The sequence below is a fragment of the Chiloscyllium plagiosum genome, unplaced genomic scaffold, assembly GCF_037043375.1.
Source record: "Chiloscyllium plagiosum isolate Xiang-an unplaced genomic scaffold, Cpla_swu_hap1 HiC_scaffold_7, whole genome shotgun sequence".
In the NCBI taxonomy this organism is placed as follows: domain Eukaryota; kingdom Metazoa; phylum Chordata; class Chondrichthyes; order Orectolobiformes; family Hemiscylliidae; genus Chiloscyllium; species Chiloscyllium plagiosum.
The window spans coordinates 117,705,430-117,729,664 of NW_028270145.1; the positions used below are offsets into that span (position 1 = coordinate 117,705,430).

The following is a 24,235-nucleotide window of genomic DNA, read 5'->3' on the forward strand; positions in this document are numbered from 1 at the left end:
AGCCCTGTTAATACCCCTCTGTGTAACACAGAGCCCTGTTAATACCCCTCTGTGTAACACAGAGCCCTGTTAATACCCCTCTGTGTAACACAGAGCCCTGTTAATACCCCTCTGCGTAACAGAGAGCCCTGTTAATACCCCTCTGTGTAACACAGGGCCCTGTTAATAACCCTCTGCGTAACAGAGAGCCCTGTTAATACCCCTCTGCGTAACACAGGGCCCTGTTAATAACCCTCTGTGTAACACAGAGCCCTGTTAATAACCCTCTGTGTAACACAGAGCCCTGTTAATGCCCCTCTGTGTAACACAGAGCCCTGTTAATACCCCTCTGCGTAACAGAGAGCCCTGTTAATACCCCTCTGTGTAACACAGGGCCCTGTTAATAACCCCCTGTGTAACACAGAGCCCTGTTAATGCCCCTCTGTGTAATACAGAGCCCTGTTAATACCCCTCTGTGTAACACAGAGCCCTGTTAATAACCCTCTGTGTAACACAGAGCCCTGTTAATGCCCCTCTGCGTAACAGAGAGCCCTGTTAATGCCCCTCTGTGTAACACAGGGCCCTGTTAATAACCCTCTGTGTAACACAGAGCCCTGTTAATAACCCTCTGTGTAACACAGAGCCCTGTTAGTGCCCCCTGTGTAACACAGAGCCCTGTTAATGCCCCTCTATGTAACACAGAGCCCGATTAATGCCCCCTGTGTAACACAGAGCCCTGTTAATGCCCCTCTGTGTAACAGAGAGCCCTGTTAATGCCCCCTGTGTAACACAGAGCCCTGTTAATGCCCCTCTGTGTAATACAGAGCAGTGTTAATGCCCCCCCCCCTGTATAACACAGGGGCCTGTTAATGCCCCCTCTGTGGAATACAGAGCCCTGTTTATGCCCCTATGTGGAACACAGAGCCCTGTTAATGCCCCCAACTAACACAGAGCCCTGTTAATGCCCCTCTGTGTAACACAGAGCCCTGTTAATGCCCCCAACTAACACAGAGCCCTGTTAATGCCCCCCTGTGTAATACAGAGCAGTGTTAATGCCCCCCCTGTATAACACAGGGGCCTGTTAATGCCCCCTGTGTAACATAGAGCCCTGTTAATGCCCCCTGTGTAACACAGAGCCCTGTTAATGCCCCCAACTAACACAGAGACCTGTTAATGCCCCCTCTGTGGAATACAGAGCTCTGTTAATGCCCCTCTATGTTACACAGAACCCAGTTAATGCCCCCTGTGTAATGCAGAGCCCTGTAAATGCCCCTCTATGTAACACAGAGCCCTGTTAATGCCCCCTGTGTAACACAGAGCCCTGTTAATGCCCCTTTGTGTAACACAGAGCCCTGTTAATGCCCCCGTGTAACACAGAGCCCTGTTAATGCCCCTTTGTGTAACACAGAGCCCTGTTAATGCCCCCCTGTGTAATACAGAACCCTGTTAATACCCCCATGTGTAACACAGAGCCCTGTTAATGCCCCCCTGTGTAACACAGAGCCCTGTTAATGCCCCTTTGTGTAACACAGAGCCCTGTTAATGCCCCCTGTGTAACATAGAGCCCTGTTAATGCCCCCAACTAACACAGAGCCCTGTTAATGCCCCCTGTGTAACATAGAGCCCTGTTAATGCCCCCAACTAACACAGAGACCTGTTAATGCCCCCTCTGTGGAATACAGAGCTCTGTTAATGCCCCTCTATGTTACACAGAACCCAGTTAATGCCCCCTGTGTAATGCAGAGCCCTGTTAATGCCCCTCTATGTAACACAGAGCCCTGTTAATGCCCCCTGTGTAATACAGAATGCTGTTAATACCCCTCTGCGTAACACAGAGCCCTGTTAATGCCCCCTGTGTAATACAGAGCCCTGGTAATGCCCCCTGTGTATCACAGAGCCCTGGTAATGCCCCCTGTGTATCACAGAGCCCTGTTAATACCCCCCTGTGTAACACAGAGCCCTGTTAATACCCCCCTGTGTAATACAGAGCCATGTTAATGACTCACTGTGTAACACAGAGCCCTGTTAATACCCCCCTGTGTAACACAGAGCCCTGTTAATACCCCCCTGTGTAATACAGAGCCATGTTAATGACTCACTGTGTAACACAGAGCCCTGTTAATGCCCCTCTGTGTAACACAGAGCCCTGTTAATACCCCTCTGCGTAACACAGAGCCCTGTTAATGCCCCTCTGTGTAACACAGAGCCCTGTTAATACCCCTCTGCGTAACACAGAGCCCTGTTAATGCCCCTCTGTGTAACACAGAGCCCTGTTAATACCCCCCTGTGTAATACAGAGCCATGTTAATGACTCACTGTGTAACACAGAGCCCTGTTAATGCCCCTCTGTGTAACACAGAGCCCTGTTAATACCCCTCTGCGTAACACAGAGCCCTGTTAATGCCCCTCTGTGTAACACAGAGCCCTGTTAATACCCCCCTGTGTAATACAGAGCCATGTTAATGCCCCTCTGCGTAACACAGAGCCCTGTTAATACCCCTCTGCGTAACACAGAGCCCTGTTAATACCCCTCTGCGTAACACAGAGCCCTGTTAATACCCCTCTGCGTAACACAGAGCCCTGTTAATACCCCTCTGTGTAATACAGAGCCCTGGTAATGCCCCTCTGTGTAACACAGAGCCCTGTTAATGCCCCCTGTGTAACACAGAGCCCTGTTAATGCCCCCCTGTGTAACACAGAGCCCTGTTAATGCCCCTCTGTGTAACACAGAGTCCTGTTAATGCCCCCTGTGTAACACAGAGCCCTGTTAATGCCCCTCTGTGTAACACAGAGCCCTGTTAATGCCCCTCTATGTAACACAGAGCCCTGTTAATGTCCCCTGTGTAACACAGATCTCTGTTAATGCCCCTCTGTCTAACACAGAGCCCTGTTAATGCCTCTCTGTGTAACACAGAGCCCTGTTAATGCCCCTCTGTGTAACACAGAACCCTGGTAATGCTCCCTGTGTAACACAGAGCCCTGTTAATGCCCCTCTGGTGTTGGAGAGACTGTTAGGTCTGAAGGTTGATAAGTCTCCGGGGCCCGATGGTCTGCATCCCAGGGTACTGAAGGAGGTGGCTCGAGAAATCGTGGATGCGTTGGTGATTATTTTCCAGAGTTCGATAGATTCGGGGTCAGTTCCTGCGGATTGGAGGGTGGATAATGTTATACCACTTTTTAAGAAAGGTGGGCGAGAGAAAGCAGGAAATTATAGACCAGTTAGTCTGACCTCAGTGGTGGGAAGGATGCTGGAGTCTATTATAAAGGATGAAATTACTGCGCATCTGGATAGTAGTAACAGGATAGGACAGAGTCAGCATGGATTTATGAAGGGGAAATCATGCTTGACTAATCTTCTGGAAAATTTTTTGAGGATGTAACTCTGAAGATGGACGAGGGAGATCCAGTAGATGGAGTGTACCTGGACTTTCAGAAAGCTTTTGATAAAGTCCCACACAGGAGGTTTGTGAGCAAAATTAGGGCGCATGGTATTGGGGGCAAAGTACTAGATTGGATTGAAAGTTGGTTGGCTGATAGGAAACAAAGAGTAGTGATAAACGGCTCCATTTTGGAATGGCAGGCAGTGACCAGTGGGGTACCGCAGGGATCCGTGCTGGGACCATAGCTTTTTACAATATATGTTAATGATATAGAAGATGGTATCAGCAATAACATTAGCAAATTTGCTGATGATACAAAGCTGGGTGGCAGGGTGAAAAGTGATGAGGATGTTAGGAGATTACAGGGTGACCTGGACAAGTTAGGTGAGTGGGCAGATGCATGGCAGATGCAGTTTAATGTGGATAAATGTATGGTTATCCACTTTGGTGGCAAGAACAGGAAGGCAGTTTACTACCTCAATGGAATCAATTTAGGTAAAGGGGCAGTACAAAGAAATCTGGGTGTTCTTGTACACCAGTCAATGAAGGCAAGCATGCAGGTACAGCAGGTAGTGAAGAAGGCTAATAGCATGCTGGCCTTCATAACAAGAGGAATTGAGTATAGAAGCAAAGAGGTGCTTCTGCAGATGTACAGGGCCCTGGTGAGACCACATCTGGAGTACTGTGTGCAGTTCTGGTCTCCAAATTTGAGTAAAGACATTCTGGCTATTGAGGGAGTGCAGTGTAGGTTCACGAGGTCAATTCCTGAAATGGCGGGATTACCTTACACTGAAAGACTGAAGCGACTGGGCTTGTATACCCTTGAGTTTAGAAGACTGAGAGGGGATCTGATTGAGACGTATAAGATTATGAAAGGATTGGACACTCTGGAGGCAGGAAACATGTTTCCGCTGATGGGTGAGTGCCGAACCAGAGGACACAGCTTAAAGATACGGGGTAGACCATTTAGGACAGAGCTCAGGAGAAACTTCTTCACCCAGAGAGTGGAGGCTGTGTGGAATGCTCTGCCCCAGAGGGCAGTGGAGGCCCAGTCTCTGGATTCATTTAAGAAAGAGTTGGATAGAGCTCTCAAGGATTGTGGAATCAAGGGTTGTGGAGATAAGGCAGGAACAGGATACTGATTAAGGATGATCAGCCATGATCATATTGAATGGTGGTGCAGGCTCGAAGGGCAGAATGGCCTACTCCTGCACCGATTTTGTCTGTGTGTAACATAGTAATGCCCCCTGTGTAACATAGAGGCCTGTTAATACCCCTCTGTGTAACACAGAGCCCTGTTAATGCCCCCGTGTAATACAGAACCGTGTTAATACCCCTCTGTGTAACACAGAGCCCTGTTAATGCTCCTCTGTGTACCACAGAGCCCTGTTAATGTCCCTCTGTGTAACACAGAGCCCTGTTAATGCCCCTCTGTGTAACACAGAGCCCTGTTAATGCCACCTGTGTACCACAGAGCCCTGTTAATGCTCCTCTGTGTACCACAGAGCCCTGTTAATGCCCCTCTGTGTACCACAGAGCCCTGTTAATGCTCCTCTGTGTACCACAGAGCCCTGTTAATGCCACCTGTATAACAGAGAGCCCTGTTAATGCCCCTCTGTGTACCACAGAGCCCTGTTAATGCCACCTGTATAACAGAGAGCCCTGTTAATGCCCCTCTGTGTACCACAGAGCCCTGTTAATGCCCCTCTGTGTACCACAGAGCCCTGTTAATGCCACCTGTATAACAGAGAGCCCTGTTAATGCCCCTCTGTGTAACGCAGAGCCCTATTAATGCCTCCTCGGTGTAACACTGAGCCCTGTTTATGCCCCCTCTGTGTAACACAGAGCCCTGTTAATGCCCCTCTGTGTAATGCAGAGCCCTGTTAATGCCCCTCTGTGTAACACAGAGCCCTGTTAATGCCCCTCTGTGTAATGCAGAGCCCTGTTAATGCCCCTCTGTGTAACACAGAGCCCTGTTAATGCCCCCCTGTGTAACACAGAGCCCTGTTAATGCCCCTCTGTGTAATACAGAGCCCTGTTAATGCCCCCCTGTGTAACACAGAGCCCTGTTAATGCCCCTCTGTGTAATACAGAGCCCTGTTAATGCCCCCCTGTGTAACACAGAGCCCTGTTAATGCCCCTCTGTGTAATACAGAGCCCTGTTAATGCCCCCCTGTGTAACACAGAGCCCTGTTAATGCCCCTCTGTGTAATACAGAGCCCTGTTTATGCCCCCTCTGTGTAACACAGAGCCCTTTTAATGCCTCCTGTGTAATACAGAGCCCTGTTAATGCCCCTCTGTGTAACACAGAGCCCTGTTAATGCCCCTCTGTGTAATGCAGAGCCCTGTTAATGCCCCCCTGTGTAACACAGAGCCCTGTTAATGCCCCTCTGTGTAACACAGAGCCCTGTTAATGCCCCTCTGTGTAACACAGAGCCCTGTTAATGCCCCTCTGTGTAACACAGAGCCCTGTTAATGCCCCTCTGTGTAACACAGAGCCCTGTTAATGCCCCTCTGTGTAATGCAGAGCCCTGTTAATGCCCCTCTGTGTAACACAGAGCCCTGTTAATGCCCCCCTGTGTAACACAGAGCCCTGTTAATGCCCCTCTGTGTAATACAGAGCCCTGTTAATGCCCCCCTGTGTAACACAGAGCCCTGTTAATGCCCCTCTGTGTAATACAGAGCCCTGTTTATGCCCCCTCTGTGTAACACAGAGCCCTGTTAATGCCCCTCTGTGTAACACAGAGCCCTGTTAATGCCCCTCTGTGTAACACAGAGCCCTGTTAATGCCCCCTGTGTAATACACAGCCCTGTTAATGCCCCTTTGTGTAATATAGAGCCCTGTTAATGCCCCCCTGTGTCGCAGAGCCCTGTTAATGCCCCCTCTGTCTAACACAGAGCCCTGTTAATGCCCCTTTGTGTAATACATAGCCCTGTTAATGCCCCTCTGTGTAACACAGAGCCTGTTAATGCCCCCTGTGTAATACACAGCCCTGTTAATGCCCCTCTGTGTAATATAGAGCCCTGTTAATGCCCCCCTGTGTCGCAGAGCCCTGTTAATGCCCCCTCTGTCTAACACAGAGCCCTGTTAATGCCCCTTTGTGTAATACATAGCCCTGTTAATGCCCCCTCTGTGTAATACATAGCCCTGTTAATGCCCCTCTGTGTAATGCAGAGCCCAGTTAATGCCCCTCTGTCTAACGCAGAGCCCTGTTAATGCCCCCCGTGTAACACAGAGCCCTGTTAATGCCCCCCTGTGTAACACAGAGCCCTGTTAATGCCCCTTTGTGTAACACAGAGCCCTGTTAATGCCCCCCTGTGTAACACAGAGCCCTGTTAATGCCCCCCTGTGTAACACAGAGCCCTGTTAATGCCCCTTTGTGTAATACATAGCCCTGTTAATGCCCCCTCTGTGTAATACATAGCCCTGTTAATGCCCCCCTGTGTAACACAGAGCCCTGTTAATGCCCCTCTGTCTAACGCAGAGCCCTGTTAATGCCCCTCTGTGTAATACATAGCCCTGTTAATGCCCCTCTGTGTAATGCAGAGCCCAGTTAATGCCCCTCTGTCTAACGCAGAGCCCTGTTAATGCCCCTCTGTGTAACACATAGCCCTGTTAATGCCCCCTCTGTGTAATACTGAGCCCTGCTAATGCCCCTCTCTCTAATGCAGAGCCCAGTTAATGCCCCTCTGTGTAATACTTTGCCCTTTAATGCCCCTCTGTGTGACCGCATTGCGTTTTTAAATACACTGACACATAATCGTGCTGCAGTTTAAAAATGGGCTGTTTATTTTTATTCCAGTGATCAGTTTTCATTTCAGCGTCTGTCCGTCTGTGACAGTCCCCCCAGTACCTGCCAGTGCTGGGGAGAGCTGGACCGCGTGTCTGGGCAGTGAGATGGTGCCTGAGGGTGGTGCTGGGAGGTGGGGAAGGCTGTCAGTGTGGAAGTGAAGCAGGCCATGCTGATAATCGCCACCAGGACACCAGCCAGCAACAACTCTATACTCTTCATTCCTCTCTGAGGGTCCAGGTTCAGGGCCATGAACCCTCGGTCTATCACCCCACACACAGGCTCAGTGTGAAGAGGCAGATTTCTGGCACCTTCCACTTCTTATTATCTCAGATTTGCAGAAGCTGCAGAATTTTATTTTCAGCTCTTTTTTGTTGCAAAATGAAACCATCACCATCTGATTACTATCACCCCTTCCTAACCCAAGGACCACTGGGCAGTGATCAGGGGCAGGAACCCTGGCTGATTTCCCCTCCCTCCCTCCCTCTCTCTAACCCAGGGATCACTGGGCAATGATGAGGAGCAGGAACCCTGGCTGATTTCCCCTCCCTCCCTCTCTCTCTCTAATCCAGGGATCACTGGGCAGTGATCAGGGGCAGGAACCCTGGCTGATTTCCCCTCCCTCCCTCTCTCTCTCTAATCCAGGGATCACTGGGCAGTGATCAGGGGCAGGAACCCTGGCTGATTTCCCCTCCCTCCCTCTCTCTCTCTAACCCAGGGATCACTGGGCAGTGATCAGGGGCAGGAACCCTGGCTGATTTCCCCTCCCTCCCTCTCTCTCTCTAACCCAGGGGTCACTGGGCAGTGATCAGGAGCAGGAACCCCGGCTGATTTCCCCTCCCTCTCTCTCTCTAACCCAGGGGTCACTGGGCAGTGATCAGGGGCAGGAACCCTGGCTGATCTCCCCTCCCTCCCTCCCTCTCTCTCTCTAACCCAGGGGTCACTGGGCAGTGATCGGGGCAGATAGAAAGGTGTCTGAATACACAATATACTGATGCAAATTGAGCATTTATCCCTCGAGGTCTCCCGCCATTCAGTAAGATAGAATCTAATTCACTGCGTTGGGAATTCCACATTCACTCCACCCTTGATAACCTTTGATTCCCTACCTCACAAGAATCGACCCAACACTGTCTTACAACACTCCAGCAATAGCACTGAAGACGTGTGCTCCAGAACTTGCCTCTCCCTGAGCCAAGCTGTTCCAGTCCAGTTACAACACTGGCATCTCCCCGACAATGTGGAAAATTGCCCAGGTATGTCCTGGACAGAAAAAGCAGGACAGACCCAACCCGGCCAATTCCCGCCCCATCAGTCTCCTCTCGATCCTCAGGAAAGTGATGGAAGGGGTCAGTAACAGAGCTACCAAGCAGCACCTGCTCAGCAATAACCTGCTCAGTGACGCCCAGTTTGGGTTCCCCCAGGGTCACTCAGCTCCTGACCCCATTACAGCCTTGGGTCAAACATGGACAAAAGAGCTGAATTCCAGAGGGGAGGGGAGAGGGACAGCCCTTGACATCGAGGCTGCATTCGACCGAGTGTGGCATCACGGAGCCCTGGCAAAACTGGGATCAGTGGGTATCAGGGGGCAAACTCTCTGCTGGTTAGAGTCATACCTGGCACAGAGGAAGATGGTTGTGGTTGTTGGAGGGTCAGTCATCTCAGCTCCAGGACATCTCTGCAGGAGTCCCTCAGGGGAGTGTCCTAGACCCAACCATCTTCAGCTGCTTCATCAATGACCTTCCCTCCATCAGAAGGTCAGAAGTGGGGATGGTCCCCGATGATTACACAATGTTCAGCACCATTCACCACTCCTCAGGTACTGGAGCAGTCCATGTTCAAATGGAACAAGATCTGGACAATATCCAGGCTTGGGCTGACAAGGGGCAAGGAACATTCACACCACACAGAGGTCAGGCTGTGACCATCAACAATAAGAGACAATCTAACCATCGCTCCTTGACACTCAATGGTGTTACCATCACTGAATCCCCCACTATCAACAATTTGGGGGTGACCATTGACTAGAAACTCAACTGGACTCACCACATAAACACAGTGGCTACAGGAGCAGGTCAGAGGCTGGGAATACTGCGGTGAGTAACTCCCCTCCTGACTCCCCCAACGTCTGTCCACCATCTACAAGGCACAAGTCAGGAGGGTGATGGAACACTCCTCACCTGCCCCAACACTCAAGAAGCTTGGCACCACACCCACAAACACCCACTCCCTCCCCCACCCACACTCAGTAGCAGCAGTGTGTACCATCTACAAGATGCACTGCAGAAACTCACCAAAGATCCTCAGGCAGCACCTTCCAAACCCATGACCACTTCCATCTAGAAGGACAAGGGCAGCAGATACATTGCATTAAGAGCCTACTAATTGACTGCCCAGCCCCAAAAGCACAAGAACCCTTAATAGAGGAATAGGAACCCTGAGATTGACTAATGCAGCTCACATCAATAATCACAGTTTTTAAAACATTCATGCTGAGGTGTGGGCATCGCTGGCTGGGCCCAGTATTTATTCCCTGTCCCTAGTTGCCCCTTGAGAAGGTGGGGGTGAGCTGCCTTCTTGAACCGCTGCAGTCCATGTGCTGTGGGTAGACCCACAATGCCCTTAGGGAGGGAATTCCAGGATTCTGACCCAGTGACACTGAAGGAACGGTGATATATTTCCGGGTCAGGATGGTGAGGGGCTGGGAGGGGAACTTGCAGGGGGTGGTGTTCCCATGTATCTGCTGCCCTTTCGTTTTCACAACTGGAATATTTACCAGAATGAAGCCCACTTAGGAGTTTGGAAAATTTTAACTGGGCTACATGTAGAAGTTTAAAGATATTATGTAGTCAGTGTGATGACAATGTAAACCATAAAGAAAGAGTAGAAATACTAAACCTATTAGTAACTCTCTGCATTTCACCAAATATAATCAAATTCATCTTGACTTGCATTGAGCGTAATCTCCCTTCATCATACACTTAATGGTAAGGTCCTAGGGAGTGTTGCTGAACAAAGAGACCTTGGAGTGCAGGTTCATAGCTCCTTGAAAGTGGAGTCGCAGGTAGATAGGATAGTGAAGAAGGTGTTTGGTATGCTTTCCTTTATTGGTCAGCGTATTGAGTACAGGAGTTGGGAGGTCACGTTGCGGCTGTACAGGACATTGGTTAGGCCACTGTTGGAATATTGCGTGCAATTCTGGTCTCCTTCCTATCGGAAAGATGTTGTGAAACTTGAAAGGGTTCAGAAAAGATTTACAAGGACGTTGCCAGGGTTGGAGGATCTGAGCTACAGGGAGAGGCTGAACAGGCTGGGGCTGGTTTCCCTGGAGCGTCGGAGGCTGAGGGGTGACTTTATAGAGGTTTACAAAATTATGAGGGGCATGGATAGGATAAATAGACAAAGTCTTTTCCCTGGGGTGGGGGAGTCCAGAACTAGAGGGCATAGGTTTAGGGTGAGAGGGGAAAGATATAAAAGAGACCTAAGGGGCAACTTTTTCACGCAGAGGGTGGTACGTGTATGGAATGAGCTGCCAGAGAAAGTGGTGGAGGCTGATACAATTACAACATTTAAAAGGCATCTGGATAGGTGTATGAATAGGAAGGGTTTGGAGGGATATCATCCAAGTGCTGGCAAATGGGACTAGGTTAGGTTAGGATGTCGGATCAGCATGGACGATTTAGACTGCAGGGTCTGTTTTCGTGCCGTACGGCTCTGTGACTCTGTAATTTTCTTTATTTGTCCCTGGGAGTGGGTCTCACTACTGGGGCAGCGTTTACTGCCCATCTCTAATTGCCCATTGCTGTGGGCCTGGAGTCACATGTAGGACAGACCCGATAAAGGATGACAGATTTTCTTCCCTAAAGGACATGTATGAACCAGGTGGGTTTTTACAGTAGATAAAAATTCTACCTGCTGGAGAAACCCAGCATGTGTAATGGTATCTGTGGAGGGAGACACAGAGTTAATGTTTCAAATCAGATGTGATTATTCTTTGTTACTGTGCAGTTTTAGCCTAGGTTTATGGATTATTAGTCCAGTTACAACCCCACTGCGCCATCACCTCCCACGAGTTCCAAGATGAATGGATAAAACCGATTGGAGATTTGGCAGAGAGTATAAATGGGTGTCTGACCAGGTCCTCAGCTTCACAGTGAACAATGGGGGTCAGGTTTCAGCAGGTCACTGCCTTCTGGAGTAACATGACATAATCGCTGATACTCCTGGCTATTGTGATAAAATCTTATTAATATCAGTTCCCAGAACAGAAACCTAAGAGCTTGGTCACATGGTGCTGAAGAATTCAATGAACCTTTCTCCCAGCTCCTGGTCTCTGCATAAAATCATAGAATCCCTACTGCATGAAAAAACAGGCCATTTGGCCAATCGACCCCATACTGACCCCCCGATGTGATTAGATTCCCTACAGTGTGGAAACAGGCCCTTCGGCCCAACCAGTCCACACCGACCCTCCGAAGAGTAACCCACCCAGACACGGGGAGAATGTGCAAACTCCCCACAGACAGTCGCCCGAGGCTGGAATTGAACCTGGGACCCTGATGCTGTGAGGCAGCAGTGCTAAACACTGAGCCACCGTGTGTAGACACAATGGCAGGTTCCTGTGGGGCTGGACTCGAGCTAAGCTGCTTGGATGTTCTGGAGCACATTGCCCTCAGCATTCCATGCTGTAGGAGGACTCAGGGAGATGGAGGCCGTGGGCCTCTGACCATTAGGTCACATGCTTGGCTGTGGTGATGACATCATGAACATGTCCCTTCAGGCTGTACTGTGTATCTGGGAGAGACAAAACACAACAGCTTCCTTTTTTCCAAAGAAGGGGAAACCCAAACAGGAAAACATCATTGTACTGAAAACAGCAAATCTGGAGATAACTCTTCATCTAGACATAAAACGTTAGCTTGCTCTCTCTCCCTGGCTGCTGCCTGACCCACTGTGATCTCCAGTATTTGTTGTTTTCAGTACAGATACCAGCATCTGCAGTCATTTACTCCTATACGTCATTGTTCGTGGGCACCTATTGGCAATATAGGGACTATACAAAATGCAGAAACAGAGTTTACAATGTGGATAATTCAGATGTCAGTATAATGTTTTGGAGATCTAACAGCTTGTCCTGATCTGGTGATTGTTTACCCCCTGGGGAGCTGTGCGTTAACCTCGGTTCCTCTCAGTTGTCTTGTTGCAAGTTGTCCCTTAGTAACACGTCTCACTCATCACTGACAGAATGTTCTTCCTCACTCACTCTCTTCAGGACCAATGTGTTGTACTTTGGTCTCAGCTGTTTCTGTTCCTTCTCAATGTAACAGAGTGATTGATAATAATTTTGTACAAGCTGAGCTGGCTTCTATTTGAAGAGTTTTCGCTGGTATCCAGGTGTTTGTGACTGGGTCCCCGACTGTCCTCTCTGTCTGGTGTGTTGACTGTGGTGCTTTGTGAATGACTAACTGAAAGGTCCACTTTTATCATCGAGCTGTGCCAAGCTGAAGAACCCACAAGCAACATTAACTTTCCCGTTCATTAACGAGATGTAAAAACCACTGAAGGAACTGTCCCAAACCCCACATTCCGTTTAGAGAAAAATCAGCACAAATTTATGGGGCTGCTATCACCTCTTATCCAGATGGGCCGAATGGTGAAGTGGGTACAGTTTAAAGGCCCAGTACAGTGCTGTCTGGTTTCAGCCTCACTCAGATGGTGGGCACAGGGCTCGCTGACTGTGCACAGATCTCAGTCAATGTGTTGTCTATCTCCATCATTGTCCCACTGTCCCACTGGCCACTGGTCCCAGCCTGTGGAACACAACCTCCATCAATCTGCCTAATGGGCTTAGCTGCTGGAATAAACTCAATGCCTCTCACAGCTCGTCATTGCTGTGTAAGCTCCCCCCGACATCAATCAGAACCAAAAACACTAAACCCTTCCAGTCACCGACTCATGTTATGAAGCCAATGATGAAGCAGCCTGGTTTCCCCTGCCCCTGTTTGGTGCAGTGTGAGTGTCACTGGGTTAGTGAGTCCTCAAACCCAGGCCTAGTGTTCAGGATTGGGAAGGGATGGGGTTTGAATCCCACTCCAGCAGGTGGTGAAATTTGAATTCAATAAAAATCAGAAAACTGCTATGAATTGTTGCAGAAATACTTCAATGATGAAGTGGGTTTGGAGATGCTGGTGTTGGATTGGGGTGTACAATGGTTGACTGATGCCTTTTAGGGAGGGAAATCTGCTTTCCTTACTCGATCTGGCCTACATGTGACTCCAGACCCACAACAATGTCTTTATTTCTGTATGGATAATAAATTCCAGTGTCTACATAAATGGATAATGAAATAAATGTGGCCAATGCACTTTGGCTCCTGTTTCTGTGCCAAATCACCTCTTGGGGGCTTGTACCTATAACATAGGCTCTGGCAGTGAGCGTGCAGGGAGCCAGTGAGCTGTCTGTTGTCAGTGTGTCTCGTTACACAGGGTTATTGGTGATATCTGGGGCTGGAACATTGTGTTTTCTGTGATCCAGCTTCTATTTCCTTCGATAAAATTCCAGAGCTCTGAATCATGACGAGTGTCTTCAAAAAAGGTTTCACTTCAGAGAGGAAAAAAAAAGTATCTAACTTTGCTCTTCCTGTGGAGCGGACAGCTGGAAAATTCCCGTCTGCCGATAGTTGGGATCTCTCCATGCCTGAGGTCTGTCTTGTGGAGGTTGGAAAAAGAATGAATTTTCCTGAGTCTGTTGTGTTGCTCCGGACTGGTTCAGGGCTTGCTCCCTGGGAGCTGATGTCACTCTCAAGCACACAGCTCGGAGTTGATAAGTGTATACCAGGTGGAGGTTGAATTTATAGAACAGTCATCTGCAGAACACTTCCCACTCACGCACAGTGACTGCAGGAATAGCTCTCTCTCTCTCTCTCTCTCTTTAAGTTCTACCCTGGCTTTATCTCTGGTGTGGATTTTGAATTCTGCCTCCCCTTTCCGGCACAGTCAACGTTTACGCGGAGTGAGAGTCTTTCTGCTTTGAGGTGATAGACAGCATTTGCAAGGTAGGCTTTTCAGGTGCTTTCGGAGGCTTCGTCCTCCGTCCTCAGCTCAGCTTCAGCCCCGGGGTGAGTGCGGTGTTGACGCTTGAGATTTTACCGAAGTTTGCAGGGACCTGAGAGTGTCAGAGACGTTTGATTTTCGTGCCAGGGCTGATGATAATCAGGCACATTAGCACAGTTGGGAGTGCACCTTGCTTTCCGTTACACATTACTGAGGTGCAGGAGTTGTGAGTGGAATTCATTTCTGGCTGGTGGACAGAGACATGAGCAAAGTAGAATCCTGTTGCGTTCTTACTCTTAGCCAGGAGACAGGCTGAGAGTGGGTTTCTGTGCAGAGTGTAACCCTTTATATACTGCTGACTGCAGGCTGACAGCAATGTACCTCACTTGTCAAAGTGGCCTGTCCATTAGAAGTCTCCTTCCAAAATTCATGCTCAAAATTTATTTTTGTCCACCTGCAAGATTTTTAAGTCTTTGTTCACAGGATGTGGGTGTCACTGGCTGGTCCCAGCATTTATTCCCCGTCCCTAGTTGCCCCTTGAGAAGGTGGGGGTGAGCTGCCTTCTTGAACCGCTGCAGTCCATGTGCTGTGGGTAGACCCACAATGTCCTTAGGGAGGGAATTCCAGGATTCTGACCCAGTGACACTGAAGGAACGGCGATATATTTCCAAGTCAGGATGGTGAGGGGCTGGGAGGGGAACTTGCAGGGGGTGGTGTTCCCATGTACCTGCTGCCCTTGTCCTTCTCGATGGAAGTGGTTGTGGGTTTGGAAGGTGCTGTCTGAGGGTCTTTGGTGAGTTTCTGCAGTGCATCTTGTAGCTGGTACACACTGCTGCTACTGAGTGTGGGTGGGGGAGGGAGTGGGTGTTTGTGGGTGTGGTGCCAATCAAACGGCTGCTTTGTCCTGGATGGTGTTGAGCTTCTTGAGTGTTGTTGGACCCATCCAGGGCAAGTGGGGAGTATTCCATCACACTCCAGACCTGTGTCTTGTAGATGGTGGACAGGCTTTGGGGAGTCAGGAGGGGAGTTACTCACTGCAGGATTCCCAGCCTCTGACCTGATAGTGAGGGATTCAGTGATGGTAACACCATTGAGTGTCAAGTGGGCATTGTCTGTTCTTGGTGATGGTCGTAGCCTGGTGTTTGTGTGGCATGAATGTTACTTGACAATTACCAGCTTTTCCAAGACACCTCAGGATGGAGAGTAAATGTTATTCTACCCAGTGATGCCCATGTACCATTAACAAGTAAAGGAACCCCCCACAAAGTGGGACAATTCAGCAGGGGGGCAATGCAGCATTTGGGGCCTTACTGAAGGATGTGATCTCCTGGATGTTATTATTGGGTGGCTCAGCGGTTAGCACAGCGCCAGGTACCCCACCCTCGGGTGACTGTCTGTGTGCAGTTTGCACATTCTCCCCGTGTCTGCGTGGGTTTCCCCCGGGTGCTCCGGTTTCCTCCCACAGTCCGAAGATGTGTAGGTTAAGTAGATTAGCCATGGGAAATGCAGGGCTATGGGGTAGTGGGGATGGATCTGGGTGGACTTGATGGGCTGAATGGCCTGCTTCCACACTGTAGGGATTCTAAAAGTGGAAAAGGGAGGAATGACTGGGTGGATTAGAATAAAATCAGGAAAGGAAGAAATCAAAAGAGGGAAAGACTATTTGGAGTAAATGAGAAAGGAAAAGATGACAAAGGAAAAATGCATTTTATTTAATTAACTTTGAGACTTTTAAAACCTTACCAACTATTTCAATACCTGAAGGAATTGATTATGTTAATTGTTCATTTTCTGTAATAGAGAAAGTGATTAACCCTCATCATTAACTCCTAGTGAAGAGGCTAGTTCAAGAATTAAATTGACCACAGTCAACTTGATCTTGTAATTTATAGCTATTCGTATCAAAAAAGGGGTTTGAATCAGACAAAGAAATGTGGATCCTGAAACAGAAGCAGAAAGTGCTGGAAAAACTCAGCAGGTCTGGCAGCACCTCTGGAGAGAGCAAGAGAGAGAGAGTTACTGTTTCGAGTGTAGCGACTTTTCTGCCAAACTAGATTTCACACTTCAGTCTTTGGTTCTGAAGAGGAGTCAGACTAGATCCAGAACACTAGCTCTGCTTTCTCTCCACAAATGCTGCCAGACCTGCAGAGTTTCTCCAGCACTTTTTGGTTTTATTGAGGAGGTTTGGGTGTTGTTTACGGTACAGTAGTTCCCCCCACCCCCCCCCCCCCGTAACCATGGGGGATGCGTTCTAAGACCCAACGCAGAAACCTGAAACTACAGATAATCGCGAACTCATTCATTTCAATGGGAAATTGACCTTCCCAGATCCCCCCTCCCCCCGCCCGGTGCCTGGTTCCGGAATGTCCCTGTAATATGTTTGGTCTGCGGTAAACTGTGGGTAACTGACACTGTGGAAACCAGACCCACGGATACAGTGGTCGCCCTCTATTTATTTTCACAAAGTGAACATTGGAACAGCACATTTTGTCCAGAAACTTCAGACACTTCATTATGAATCTCTTCTTTAGCGGGAGTTACTGCTTCATTGTTCATTGGTAACAGTGTGTTATTTCACACACAGTTAGCTTCAGAGCAAATTCTGACTCATTGCATTTGAGTATCACTCAGCTCTTCCTCACTCCCCACCCAGTTAGAAGGTCATGGGTTCAAGGTCTACTCCAGAGATATGAGTATGTAATCCTGGCTACCCCTTACCAGAGCAGGGCTGAGGGAATGCTATGCTTTCAGAGATGCTATTGTGTCCTTGGGGAACACTATTTTGAAGAGCAGATGAGTTCTTATATTTGAAAAAGAGGTGCTGGTGTTGGACTGAGATGGACAAGGTCAAAAGTCACACAACACTAAGCGCTCTGAAAGCTTGTGATTTCAAATAAACCTGTTGGACTATAACCTGGTGTCATGTGACTTCTGGCTCAGTTCTAATAGAATCATAGAGATACAGAAGGAGTCCATTCGCCCCATCGTGTCTGTACCAGCTCCTGAATGAGCTACCCAGCCAGTCCCACTCTCCATCCCTATCTCCGTAACCCTCTCACCTCATCCCTTTCAAACACATTCCCAGCTCTCTTTGAAACCTCCTATGGAATCCCCCCCCAGGCAGCACATTCCAATTCCTAACCACTCTCCGAGTAATGGAGTTTCTCCCCATCTCACTCCGAACTCTCTCACCGACAATCTTAAAATTGTGACCCCTTGTTACTGACATACCAACCAGTGGAAACAGACTATCCCTTTTACCCTGTCAATACTGTGCATCATTTTGAACACCTCAGTGAGGTCACCTCTTAACCTTCTCTGTTCCAAGGGGAATAAGCCCAACCTCTCTGATCTTTCCCTGTATCTAAAATCCCTTATTCCTGGGATCATTCCAGGAAATCCCCTTTGAATTCTCTCCAGGACTTTAACATCCTTCCTTAAATAAGGTGCCCAGATCTGAACACGATGTTCCAAGTGTGGCCTGACCAATGATGTGTAGAGGTGAAGCATCACTTCCTTTCTTCTATACTCTGTGCCACTATTTATAAACCCAAGGATCCTGTAAACTTTCTGAGCAACTGTTCCACCTGGCCCAGCCACCCTCAGAGGATCATGTACGTGAACCCTGAGGTCTCTCTGCTCCTGTATCCCCCCAGAGTTGGACCATTGAGGCCTGTATTGTCTCTCTGTGTGTTTTTACCCTCATATTTCTTGTTTGAGCCCTGGTCTGTACGACTTGGAGGGCACCGTGAGCAGAGAGGGTCTGGTTGTTAATCCGATGGCAGTTTGATGGGTTTCCATTGTGGTTTCTTGTAGATGTGGTGCACACCCAGGGCCCTTTGGATGGGAGTCTGTACGCCAAAGTAAAGAAGAAGGACTTGACCGATGGGACGGCCAATCCGGTCACTGCCAACGGCATTCCCTTACCCGGAGTGCCCAATCACATCGAGCACACCCTCTCGGTGAGCAGTGACTCGGGCAATTCCACCGCCTCCACCAAAACCGACAAGACCGACGAGCCACCGCCCGCCAGTACCCAGGGCATCTCGCCTGAGGAGAGGAGGGAACTTGACCGTTTACTCAGCGGGTTTGGCCTGGACAGTGAGGCGCCCATGCACACCCGGGCAGCTGGACTCACCGTCTCGGCCGGAGCGCACCACGTGCTGGTACCTGCCCAGGTCCACGTTAACGGAGACCTGCCATTGGCCAACGCTGAGCGGGAGACTGACATTCTAGATGACGACTTGCCCAACCATGACCTGAACAGCGTTGACAGCGTGGGGACCCTCTCGTCCTTTGAGGGTGCCTACCCCTCAGCAGCAGGAGAGGCGAACTACCGCGAGTCTCCTCCCATGGACCAGACTGGGCTCATGCCCAATGGGCCGCCATTGGGTTACGCCAACAAACCCCAGCGAGGGGGCTACAGTGACCCAGAGTCAGCGGAACCTGGTTACACCAAAAACATCCCGAGAAGCAACAGCCTGACGCAGACTGGACAAGCCCCAGCTCCGCGGGCTCACTTGGTCCCTGTCATCTCCAGCCCCCAGCCAGTCACTTACACCATGCCAAGCTGCATCCAACAGCCTCAGACTGCCATTGTCCAACAGTCCTACCCTACTGGCCCGAACGCCATGTATCGCTCACAGTCATTCAGCACGCCGGATAGCTCCAGGCATGAGCCGGTGCCCCAGACACCGGCGCGTAGTACCAGCAGCAGAGACGCTGTCCAGAGAGGCCTGAGTAGTTGGCAGCAGCAGGGCAGCTGGTCACTGTTGCACCCACAGGCCAACGGGCTGCCTGAGGGACCCAGCGGCAGCACTCTGAGAACTCAGAGCCCACAGCACAGCAGCTCCGAACCCACGCTGCAAAGCCACAACATCCCGGCGTTCCCAAGGATGGCCTCCCAGCAGGAGATTGAACAATCCATTGAGGCCCTCAACATCCTCATGCTGGACCTCGATCCTTCCTTGTCTCAGGCCAAAAGGTTTCAGAGTGAGCCCACCCCTCAGGCCAACATCCCAGACAGCGCCCAGACATCCATTGTGTCTGCCAACCTGTCTATGCCAAGCCAACCATTGGCACGCACCACTGATCTGATCCATCAGAGCTCACCGGGACAAGATCAGAGACACGTGGACAATGGCCTACAGAGTGCCTATCCGCCTCAGGAACACCAGTCTATCCCTGGCAGTGCCTATTACCCAAACTATGGCCATCTCAGCCAGTTGGCACAGCCAGCTGACACCACAGCCACAAGTTACAGACGAGGTCTCAGCGCCAAGTCATCCTCTCTGGATCCACCATTCACCCCCTACAGTGGAGCCACGTTCCCATCCTACACTGTGGCACAGGCTCCCGTCAAATCTGCCAGCTTTGATGGCATCACCAGGATGCCCGAGGAAGAACATTATAACTTGGAGGGACTGGTGGCTCAGCGGGTGGCAGGTAAGAATTGGCAAGAAACCCCCTCATTCCTCCGGGCAGGGCATCAGGGAAGTGCCCAGGGGCCTGGGACAGGCAACATCGAATGGAGAAGCAAGGGTACAGCAGAAATAGGAGGGAGGCAGTGGGGGGAGAGGGAGGGAGTGGGGGGCAGTGGGGGAGGGGGAGGGAGTGGGGGGGCAGTAGGGGAGGGGGTGGCAGTGGGGGTGGGGAAGGGAGTGGGGGGGCAGTGGGGGAGGGGGAGGGAGTGGGGGGCAGTAGGGGAGGGGGAGGGAGTGGGGGAGGGGTAGGGAGTGGGGGGCAGTGGGGGAGGGGGAGGGAGAGGGGGGCAGTGGAGGAGGGGTAGGGAGTGGGGGAGGGGGAGTGAGTGGGGGGCAGTGGGGGAGGGGTGGGAGTGGGGGAGGGGGTGGCAGTGGGGGAGGGGGAGGGAGTGGGGGGCAGTAGGGGAGGGGGTGGCAGTGGGGGAGGGGGAGGGAATGGGGGCAGTGGGGGAGGGAGTGGGGGGCAGTGGGGGAGGGGGAGGGAGTGGGAGTGGGGGAGGGGGAGGGAGTCGCAGTGGGGGAGGGGGAGGGAGTGGGGGGCAGTGGGGGAGGGAGAGGGAGTGGGGGAGGGGGAGGGAGTGGGGGGCAGTGGGGGGGGGGTGGGAGTGGGGGGGCAGTAGGGGAGGGGGTGGCAGTGGGGGAGGGGGAGGGAGTGGGAGGCAGTGGGGGAGGGTGAGGGGGAGGGAGAGGGGGAGGGAGAGGGGAGGGAATGGGGGAGGGGGAGGGAGTGGGGGGCAGTAGGGGAGGGGGTGGCAGTGGGGGGGCATTGGGGGAGGGGGTGGGAGTGGGGGAGGGGGAGGGAGAGGGGGAGGGAGTGGGAGTGGGGGAGGGGGAGGGAGTGGGGGGCAGTGGGGGAGGGTGAGGGGGAGGGAGAGGGGAGGGAATGGGGGAGGGGGAGGGAGTGGGGGAGGGAGAGGGGAGGGAATGGGGGAGGGGGAGGGAGTGGGGGGCAGTAGGGGAGGGGGTGGCAGTGGGGGGGCATTGGGGGAGGGGGTGGGAGTGGGGGAGGGGGAGGGAGAGGGGGAGGGAGTGGGAGTGGGGGAGGGGGAGGGAGTGGGGGGCAGTGGGGGAGGGTGAGGGGGAGGGAGAGGGAGTGGGGGAGGGGGAGGGAGTGGGGGGCAGTGGGGGAGGGTGAGGGGGAGGGAGAGGGGGAGGGAGAGGGGGGGTGGGGGAGGGGGAGGGAGTGGGGGGCAGTAGGGGAGGGGGTGGCAGTGGGGGGGCATTGGGGGAGGGAGTGGGAGTGGGGGAGGGGGAGGGAGAGGGGGAGGGAGTGGGGGAGGGGGAGGTAGTGGGGGGCAGTAGGGGAGGGGGTGGCAGTGGGGGAGGGGGAGGGAGTGGGGGGCAGTGGGGGAGGGAGTGGGAGTGGGGGAGGGGGAGGTAGTGGGGGGGCAGTGGGGGAGGGGGAGGGAGAGGGGGAGGGAGAGGGGAGGGAATGGGGGAGGGGGAGGGAGTGGGGGGCAGTAGGGGAGGGTGTGGCAGTGGGGGGGCATTGGGGGAGGGGGTGGGAGTGGGGGAGGGGGAGGGAGAGGGGGAGGGAGTGGGGGAAGGGCTGTCTCGTATAGGCCACACCATCAGGGGCCAAGTTGCCGAAATACAAATTAACCCGATCCCTCAGTGAAACCATATGATTGTAACCGAGAGATTCAGGAAATTGAAAGTGGAATTTTTTAAAAAATGACACATTCTCAGGAGCTCCTCCTAATTTCCCGATGTTATGTAGCCCCCTCCTCATCTCTTTCCTGACGGCTTCCCAATGGGATCCCTGTCTGTCCAGAACAGGATCCTGATCATTCTCTGACAAGTGGGAAATTCTGTGGAGATTCTCTGCTGCACACATTCAGATGGAATCTGCAATGAACAAGGTCTGGGATCCAAGCTAATAAGACCATAAGACAGAGGAGCAGAAATCAGGCCATTCAGCCCATCGGGTCTGCCCTGCCATTCAATCCTGGCTGATAAGATTCTCAACTCCATTGTCCCACTTCCTCCCCCTAACCCTTGATCCCCTTGATACTCAGGAACCTATCTGGGTCAGTCTTAAATATCCTCAGTGACTTGGCCTCCACAGCCCCCTTTGGCAATGAATTCCATCGATCCCCCACTCTCTGGCTGAAGACGTTTCTCCTTCTCTCCGTTCTAAAAGGTCTTCCCTTTAGTCTAAGGCTCGGCCCTAGTCTCTCCTACCAATGGAAGCTTCTACCCAACACAGCCTCATCTTCCGCCTCGGAACACTTCAACCCCAGGGCATCAATGTGGACTTCAACAGTTTCCTCATTTCCCCTTCCCCCACCTCACCCTAGTTTCAAACTTCCAGCTCAGCACTGTCCCCATGACTTGTCCTACCTGCCTATCTCCTTTTCCACCTATCCACTCCACCCTCCTCCCTGACCTATCACCTTCATCTCCTCCCCCACTCACCTATTGTACTCTATGCTACTCTCTCCCCACCCCCACCCTCCTCTAGCTTATCTCTCCACGCTTTAGGCTCTCTGCCTTTATTCCTGATGAAGGGCTTTTGCCCGAAACGTCGATTTTGCCTGAACTGCTGTGATCTTCCAGCACCACTGATCCAGAATCTGGTTTCCAGCATCTGCAGTCATTGTTTTTATCCACTCTGTCCAGGCCATTCAGTATTCTCTATGTTTTAATTAGGTCCCCCCTCATCCTTCTAAACTCTATCGAGTCTGGACCCTGAATCCTCAAACATTCCTGATCTGTTAAGCCTTTCATTCCCGGGACCATTCTCATGACCCTCCTCTCACCCCGCTCCAGGGGCCAGTACATCCTTCCTGAGATACAGGGCCCTAAACTGCGCACAATACTCCGAACGTGGGGACTTGCTTCCGATCTCAGGGAACAAACTGAGGATGTGAGCGTGGGGGTCTGTGTGGCATAACCACCTCAGGGAGGGTGGGCAGCAGGGAATTGGTCGGGTGGGATTGAAGCATCAATCATAGAAACCCTACCATGTGGGAGCAGGCCATTCAGCCCATCAAGTCCACACCAATCCTCTCAAAAGTATCCCACTCAGACATAACCCTCTACCCTATATCTCTGCTTTTCCTATGGCTATCCCACCTAATCTGCACATTCCTGGGCACGACTGGTAATTTCCCATGACCGATCCATGCTAACCTGCACATCTTTGGACTGTGGGAGGAAACCCACGCAGACACGGGGAGAACGTGCAAACTCCTACACAGACAGTCACCCGAGGTGGGAATTGAACCCGGGTCCCTGACGCCGTGAGGCAGCAGTGCTAACCACTGAGTCACTGTGCCGCCCAGGATAGCGTTAGATTGAGGGAAATAGGAGAAAAGTGGGGATTGAGGGTTCTTGGAGGAAGGTAAATAGATGGGAGTGTGGGGAATGGGGGCAGGTCAGGTAGGACTCCGGGAGGGTGGGTGAGTGGGATTGTGAGAGGGTGGAGCAGGATGGGGTCATTCCACCTGGATCAGTCAGTCTGATGGAGACAACAATACTTGAATAACCAGGAGTGTAAGTGTGCCCTGATTATTACTCAGGATTAGATACAGATGTGATGCCCCTGCAGTCTGATAGCTGTTGGTCCTCGCAGTCCAGGCTCACTTGTGAGGGTCTGGAGTGTCAAATGGGCATTGACTCAGTACAACGTCTCGACAGCTCGCTCAGCTGATCAGATGCGACTGACAGGGAAGTGTTGAAGACAGTCCAACTCGCCCAAATACTAACTCGATGGAGATCGAGTATTTCAGGATTTCATTCGGGTGTGGTGTCCACGCAGTTTCATCTGTGTCAGGCTGTGTATTCAGCTGCTCTTTGGTAGCTTTGTACTTAAATCTGGAGTATATGGGCACAGCATTTTCAAAGGGGAATTTAACAGCAGGAGATGTAGGAGCAGGAGTAGGCCATTCAGCCCATCGAGTCTGCTCTGCCATTCCCTGAGGTCATGGCTGATCTGACCACCCTCAACCCCACTCCGCTGCCTTTCCCCTTAACCCTCTGTTCCCTTCCTGATTAAATATCCGTCTCTCTCAGTCTTGAATATCCTGAATGACCCAGCCTCAACAGCCTTTGGAGAGAAGGAATCCCTCCCCATCTCTGTCTTCAATGGGTGACCCCTTACTCTGAGATGATGTCCCTCTGGCCCTAAACTCTCCCACAGGGGGAAACAATCTCTCCACATCTTCCCTGTTAAGTCTCCTAAGAATATTGTACATCTCTCATTCTCTGAACCCCCATTGAGTAGAGGCCCAACCTACTCACCCTCTCCTCATGAGACAGTCCCACCATCCCCGGGATCAGCCGAGTGAACCTTCTCTGGACTGCCCCCAATGGCAGTCTGTCTTTCCTTAGATAAGGGGACCACAAACCTCTTCTTAGTATTCCAGCTGGGGTCTCACTATGGCCTTGTATAGTTTTAGCAAAACCTCTTGACTTTTATTCTCCATCCCCTTTGGAATAAAGACCAGGGTTCCATTTGTCTTACCTATTTCCCACTGAATTTGGGTAGCAGCATGTTGTGAATCATGGACAGAAACTCCCAAATCCGTTGTGTTACTGCTTTCTGA

At 51.3% G+C, this 24,235-nt stretch overlaps 1 protein-coding gene across 1 annotated transcript in view; it reads left to right on the forward strand.

Moving 5' to 3' along the window:
* Positions 1-24,235, forward strand: part of tns1b (tensin 1b) — an 816,333-nt gene that overhangs the window by 617,527 nt on the left and 174,571 nt on the right. The window contains exon 18 of the mRNA XM_087988578.1: positions 18,019-19,647. Within this exon, the coding sequence (XP_087844704.1) occupies positions 18,019-19,647 (1,629 nt within the window). The remainder of the gene's footprint in view (positions 1-18,018; positions 19,648-24,235) is intronic.